Source organism: Oryzias melastigma, linkage group LG9 (assembly GCF_002922805.2).
Source record: "Oryzias melastigma strain HK-1 linkage group LG9, ASM292280v2, whole genome shotgun sequence".
NCBI classification, from domain to species: Eukaryota; Metazoa; Chordata; class Actinopteri; order Beloniformes; family Adrianichthyidae; genus Oryzias; species Oryzias melastigma.
In genome coordinates, this window is record NC_050520.1 from 10,774,197 (window position 1) to 10,781,555 (window position 7,359).

Sequence of the window (7,359 nt, forward strand, 5' to 3'; positions counted from 1 at the left end):
AAACATATACATATGTTTTATTTTTAGATAAAATACCTAAATAAAAGTATTATTTAATCCTTATTCTCACCATTTTCTTCTTAATTTTATTTATTTTATTTTTAAGAAGAAGTCATAATTTTATATTGTGGGACAAGTAGAACAAAATATTACCTGGATATTAATCCCATTGATTTGATCAACTTTTATTTTTAAGGGAAGACTTCCGGTTTCAGCTGCTCTGCTGAATATTAAATTGCTTTTTCAAAAATAAAAGCAACCCAAACTTACACAAAACATAACACAATAACACTGTCTTACAATATAAATATGATTATCGCTACTTTTTTGAAGTGTTTTCTCTTCTTTCTTAATTATTAATATAATCATTATTCATATTAAAATTATTATTGGTAATATTTTCTTTCTTTTATTATTATTTTTATTTTTTTTGTCTTTTTGAGAGGCCGATTTAATAAGCTTAGCTTCTGCCTGTTCTATTTCAAACATTTCTGTATTATTGTTATACTGTTGTTGTTATGGCTATTATTATTATCATCCTTAACCCTAGAACACTTTCGCTGTTTAAAGTTACACTACTTTTGACGGTTAATTTTTACCCTATAAAAAGTATTTTTCACGTAAAAATTGAACAAAATGTGAAAACATGATAAATTAGAGTAGTTTTCTATTATTTTGAACTGTGATTTATGTAATAAAATGAAAAATGAAAACATAGGAAGACACTAAAAACATGCTTGAAAATTAGTATAAAAATTAGGAATTTAAGAAGAAAAAATTCATTAAAAAAAATAAAATGATACTGGAGACTTGGCCTTTGGTCCACCCATTCCTGGGACATGTGAGGCTTCACTCAGGGACCTATGAAAATCATCCGGCTACAGTGCTCAAAGGTTAAGCTTGCTTCATATTGATTTTGTTATAAATTTCATTATGCTTCATACAAATTTATTGAACTAACTTTTTAAAGAGTAGATAGATTTTTTTCCTGATGCTCAAAGCACTCACAATGTGTATCAATTATTCATTTACTCTTCATTCATACTTGGTGATGGTATGCTACTGATGTAGCCACAGCTGCCCTGGGGCAGACTGACAGAGGCTTGGCTGGCAGTACGCATCACTGGAACATGTATATACATTCACACACCAGTGGAACCACTCTGGAGTCAAGGAGGGGAAGTGTCTAACCCGAAAGCACAAAAGCAGTTAACTGGTAGGGAAACAGGATTTGAACCGCAGACCCTTCAATCATTGACCGACCTGCGTCCCTACATATAAATAACAAATACTGAGCTTGCAACAAGCTTAATACAGTTCAGGACTCCAATAGAGATTATTATAGTTCTAAGTCATGGTTAAACTCAGCTGTAGTTTGTCTAATGCAAACAAAACCGCCTCAGACAGCAAAAGAGGAAGAAAAAACTAAACTTACCACTCTCATTCTTGTGTTTAATGGAAAACTTACCTCTACCGCATGTGAAACTTGAAGTGCAAAGCGGCAAAAAATGTTGACACTCATTTCCTTAGGAGCCACAGAGACATTTGCAATTCTCTTATTGTTTGTAGACAATATTTGACGTGCAATGTATGACATATTTTTCCGTGGACGTGGATGCTGCAAACTTAACCAAGTATCCTCCATGTTTCACAGTTGGGACAATGTTCCTGTCTTCATAAACTTCAGTGAGTATGAGCGTCATGTGTCTTAATGAAAGAGGAAATTATGTCTCATTTTTCCAAAGGACAATCTCCCAGAAGCCCTGAGGTTTTTAAACCTACATTTAATCCAAGGTTTTTTCTTTTTTGCTTTTAACAGTATTATCTTCCTTAGACATCTCCCATGAGATCCACTTTGGCTCAAACTGTGGTGTGAGATCTCACTCTGATGTTTTTTTGAAATGTCTCTTTGAAAAGAATAGGTATAGGTAAGTCATGCATCCAAGGGTTAAAGATGATAGCAATTAGAGGACACGCCCTTGCTTAATGTGTCCATATTCTAATAGCTTTTCCTCTTTTTTGTATTTACGTTTTTTTTATTATTGTTATTTAGGTAATTTTTTTTTAAATGTATTTTTCATGTATTTCATAACCCTTTATTGTAACAGTAAAATCTGTCCAACACAAGAGATCTTCAGCTCTCATCTATTCTCTCAATTACTGGACAGGACAAGTAAAAAAAAATATTATTACAATTGTCCTTTTTAAGTTTTTATTGGGGACCATTGTCTTTTTACCTTTAATTAAAACATGCGTTCAAATTCCATGATGACATCAGTAGAAAAAAAAGTGGTGTAAATATTAGCTTTTCAATTCATTTCATTAAAAAAAACATAAAATCTAAAATCTATATAAGCTAAATTAATCCCTGCAGCTGCATTTGAATATACTTTAACCTCCTTAGACCTGGCGTCCACATGTGTGGACACATATTACCACAATAATTAATTCTACTCAACTGGGGCCGTGGGACTAAAGTATAAAAAGATATCAAACAAGAGTTTAAAGGTGCCCCCTTATGGTGGCTGTGAGTTATTCTGGATTCATGTGTACAAACTGTTTTGAACATTAATTTGCTCAGTGCAGATGTGTTTTTAATAGCTGAGACAAAAAGCTAAAATAGGTCATAATGCATTAGAAAAGTTTTACAATAAAAGGAACTGAACTGGTCTTCTTAATGAATAGAAGTGACTCAAAGCAAGTCCAGAAGACTTTTAGGTTTACATATGTGAACATAATAGCTTGTATAATATTAACACAGAAATATATTTTTGTCACTGAACAAACTTCCACATGTTTTGGACTTCTGACGTCATTTCCAGAAACAGGTTTGTTTTGAACAGCCCTCACTTGCCACTGAGAGGCCTTCAGGAGAACTGCACCTCTGCTGAGTTTCTGTCCTCTCGCATGTGTTTGGTCTAAACAGAAGATGTTCCTATCAGTTCTCCACAGACGTATAGCAACATTTGCCAGTCTTCTCCCTCGCAAACACAGAGAGATAACAGCGTTATCTCATATTTATTGAGGATTAAAAAAAGCGGGAGAGCAAAAAAGTGCCTTTGTTTACATGTTTTGTTTTCCACTGCAAAGTTAGACAAACACTTTTTTTAAACCTTTATCAGAGAGTCAGACTGTATTTCTATTGAATTACATTTTTATTTATGCAAAGCAAATATTCAAATTTCTTTGTTTTTTTTAATGTCCAGATTTCTTGTTTTTTTATTTTTATTTTTTTACTAAAGAACACAAATCAATTGTTGCAAGTTTGATTTAAATTAACTCATAAAAGATAAACCAAATATTTTGCAGGAGCAATAAAAAACATATAATTTTATATAAGTTTAAAATTCTTAGAGATTATTTCAGAATTCAACATTTTATTTTTAAGCATATATTTCTAGTGTAGCATTTACCGAGTTTTATTATTTTTTTAAATAGGAAAAATGAAAAAAATGAAGTAAAAATAACTGAAAAAAAGGAAGAGGACATTTTGGATCTAATGGTTGATGTGCGATTGAGTCCTATGACATGATTCACCAAAATAAAACTATGGCAGCCCAACTGACCAAAAAAAGAAAAAAAAAAAAAAAACCCGGGAAATTAATCCTAAATTCGTTTTTTCACCCACCCTTTCTCACAGACTGATAAGTAATTTTCTGGCTCCAACCCATTTTTCTTCTAGACAGTAAATCAGACTGTTTTGACTTTTTCCCTCACTATTCAAATACTTTATACTTATTTTCCTATGTGTTTCTCAGATAACATCATTAAAATCCTTCTTTGTTTACTCTTGCTACAGGCGGGAAGAAGTCCCACCACTTTGAGATAACCTCAACTCAGCAGGGGGCTAGCTGTGTTTCTTTGTTTCTGTTTGATGGGATTTAAAAAACCGAAAAAGCTTAAATGAAACAAAAATTTTTAGCCTACATGTCAGAAACATTATTCTCTTGTAGTCTTTTGAGTTAGAAGTCTTTCTATTTAACCGTTTGGATACTGTGACCTTATAAACTGTCCAAAATCCGTATGTCCAGTGAAATTTGGGAGCCTGCAGGCCAGAACTTCCAACTCAGTTTTATTGTTTTTCAACAATTTAATCAATAAAAAAGCAAATATAGGTTGTTGAGGTTCTAGGTCATCTCATAAGATACTTTTTATGTGCATTATTACGCTTTTATGCATACATTTTACAGAATAATCCACTTGAAGAAAACACACTCGCGTCAAAGAAGCACAGAAGAGGCGCGTCTTTCTGGCGGGGTGGCCTCTATACGGTTCTCATGGGGGTTTTAAAAAGCAGAGTCCCGTCAAGAGGTTAAGCAGAGATATCACTCTGACTCGTCTGTGACCTTGACTGACCTGACTCCGCCCTCAGAGACCATGTCTTCTGCAGCCATCGCTTTGCCGGCGGCACCTCCAGCCAAATCTCCAAAAAAGAAAGCGAAGAAGGCGTCGGGCCCTACACTGTCCAGCCTGATCTTGAAAGCTGTGTCTGGATCCTCAGCGCGCGGCGGCGTGTCCCTGGCGGCACTCAAAAAGGCCCTGAAAGCCGGCGGCTACGATGTGGTGAAGAACAAAGGCAGGATCGGGGTGGCCATCAAGCGGCTGGTGAAGAAAAAAACTCTGGTTCGGGCCAAAGGCTCCTTCAAACTGAACAAGAAGCCCCCCACACCGCGCAAGAAGAAGGTGGTGAAAAAGAAGGCCAAGGCCAAGAAGGTGAAGAAGGCAAAGGCCAAGAAAGCAGTCGCCGGATCTGCCAAAAAATCACCTAAAAAGAAGAAGGCAAAGAGCCCCAAGAAAGCCAAGAAACCAGCTGCGGCCAAAAAGCCCAAGAAGCCGAAGAGCCCCAAGAAGGCCAAACGCAAGGTGGCCAAGAAGGCCAAGAAGGCTCCTGCCAAGAAATGAAGGCTGCTCCTCCAGGACCATCAGCAGACGTTTCTGTCAGCCCTCGACTCTGTGTGGACTAAAAACTTTCTTTGCTAAAGCTTTTTTTGGTTTTCTGTTGTAGAAAAACCTTAAACTGGATGCTGTTGCACTTTCTCCTCCTCTTTCTGTCAGTCTTTAAAAGACTAAAATACAGGCTGGAAATAAAGTCCTTTTGATGTATTCACTTGTTCTGGTTTGTTATTTAAAATTTAATTTGAGTGGCTAAAACATATCTTTTTAAATGTATTTATTGAAAAACTTTCCAAATATTCAACTAGTAGCATCTTTTCATTGATTGTTTTAGACAAGGTCACATTCTAACACGTTTTTGTTCACTAATACAGTTGTGAGTTCCAGTTGTCTCAATGTTTTGGCTTAAAGACTTTCAAATGGGTTTAGTGTCTGCTTTTCTAGGGTTTTACACACACACACACAAAAAAAAACATACATCTGACACACATCTCAACTCTAAAAAATTGCTAATTTAACTTTTTTACAAATTTATGTGCTTTAAATAAATTCTATATCTGACAGAAATATCATCTCTTACATTAGCTTACAGACCTACAATTCCAAGCTAGGGATGGGCGTAACGCTTGTTTCTATTCTTATCTGCAACAGACGTTAGACTGAGGGTGGCGTCACAAAAACAAACAAACAGAAAAATAATGTAAAGTTAGACCATGTTAGTGATGAACTTTCTAAGGAAATGTTTTTGTTGTTACATTTACAAAGCATTCAGTAGGTTGGACTACTTAGGACTCAAGTTTCTCAGCTTACTTATTGTCGCCATCTGCTGGACAGATGAGGAATGCATGTTTTTTTTTTAATCGATTTTCAACCATGATTTATAACAAACCTATACTTATAATTCATAAAAGACAAAAAAAAATAAAAAAGTAAAAAAGAACTGTGGCCCTCTAAGAGTCAGGCCCCAGTCATGAATTTTCCAGGTCAAAAAACATGTCGCCTCTGTGCTGCACTGCTCCTGCCATTTAGAGTGACTTCTTCTTTTTACGGGCAGAAATAAATTATTGGAATATCAATGAGCAATAGAAAAGTTTCTGGCAGAAGTTACATTTGATTTATGATACAAAACAGTGCAGGTTCCAAGACAGGAGAAGGACTTTTATGGGTGGAAACTGGGGAATCAAAAACAGAGATAAAATAAAACAAAATAAAAAAAACCTCACAAAACAAAACAACATGGAATAGAATAGAAAAACACACAACAGAACAGAATTCAACTTTATTGTCATTGCACGCACAGAGCAATAAAAGTTTGTATTCTTGCTTTAGCAATAAAAATATATATCCTAATGTAAAATGTAGAATATAACAATTTTAACAGGTATTAAGTTTACTTATACCATGGTCTGGGTGAATACTCGATTCTGATTGGCTGCTGGGTGTGCATTAAAAAGTGATAATGCACAGTAATAACGCCTACCTAAAAAAGAAGTTCCGGTCACACAGACCAAACGTTCGATATCACTGCGCAGGCTTCTTTAAAACACGTTTTTCCTTCATCGTCTGGACAAAACAAGCAGTAATGGATGAACTTTCTCTCTGAACTGATGCTTTATTCAACTTATTGTAGCGACCAGCATTTATATTCCTCTCCTTTTGTAAGGTAAATTAATATTGACAAATTGGTTGATCTCCTTCTAATAAAACACCACTCGACATGAAAGGTGTAGTCTTCTGCTTCACCACAAGAGGGAGTTTCTCATTTTAGAGCAGCTCAGAAGAACGAACCTCCGCTTCCGTCGGACGGTTTAGGCCTCCGCGTCGTGCGTTAATTTCTCATAACGCACACTTCGTCGGGTATTATCCCTTACATAGTGTGCTTAGATTAACGGTTCAAACTGAATGGAGTAAGAACAGGTAGAGACAGTCCATGTGATATTTTGTGTTTAAAAGGATACAATCTATTCTTGATGTTTTTGACTATAGTGTGTCATGTTTCAGGTGTCAGAGTTGAGAAGTGTGACAGCTGTGGGGAAGGAAGTGTTTCTGAACCTTGCGGTCTCAGTTCTGAGGACTGGTGGTTCTTCCTCAGACTCCTCAGGAAGAAGAGGCGTTGGTGGGCCTTCTTGACCAGTTTGGAACAGTCCAGGTGAGATCCTCAGAGATGTGGACTCCCAGAAACTTAAAGCTCCTGGTCTTGATGTGAATGGGTGTATGCATCAGTATTCCTCCTGAAATGAGCTCCTGAATTCTCAATGTTGAGCAGCAGATTGTTGTTGTTGCACCAATTAGTCAGACGATCCATCTCCTCCCTGTAGGTGGCCTCATCACTGTCTCTGATGACACCATGGTGTCATCTGCAAACTCATTGATGGTGTTGGAATCATTTACAGGTTTGCAGTCGTGAGTAGAGGAAAGGACTCATCACACAGCCTTGTGGTACTCCAGTGTTTATAACCATGGTGG

The 7,359-nt window shown here is 36.2% G+C and overlaps 1 protein-coding gene and 1 long non-coding RNA gene across 2 annotated transcripts; both read left to right on the forward strand.

The window, feature by feature from the left end:
* The first annotated feature begins 4,307 nt into the window (after positions 1-4,307).
* LOC112147979 (protamine-like protein) lies at positions 4,308-5,103 on the forward strand. Its single transcript, XM_024274713.2, has one exon. The coding sequence runs from the start codon at positions 4,378-4,380 to the stop codon at positions 4,900-4,902; it is 525 nt and encodes a 174-aa protein (XP_024130481.1). The 5' UTR covers positions 4,308-4,377; the 3' UTR covers positions 4,903-5,103.
* A 1,592-nt stretch (positions 5,104-6,695) lies between these two features.
* LOC112147986 lies at positions 6,696-7,346 on the forward strand. Its single transcript, XR_002919560.1, has 3 exons — positions 6,696-6,810; positions 6,895-7,042; positions 7,212-7,346. It is a non-coding gene; the product is annotated as an uncharacterized LOC112147986 (long non-coding RNA).
* The last annotated feature ends 13 nt before the right edge of the window (positions 7,347-7,359 follow it).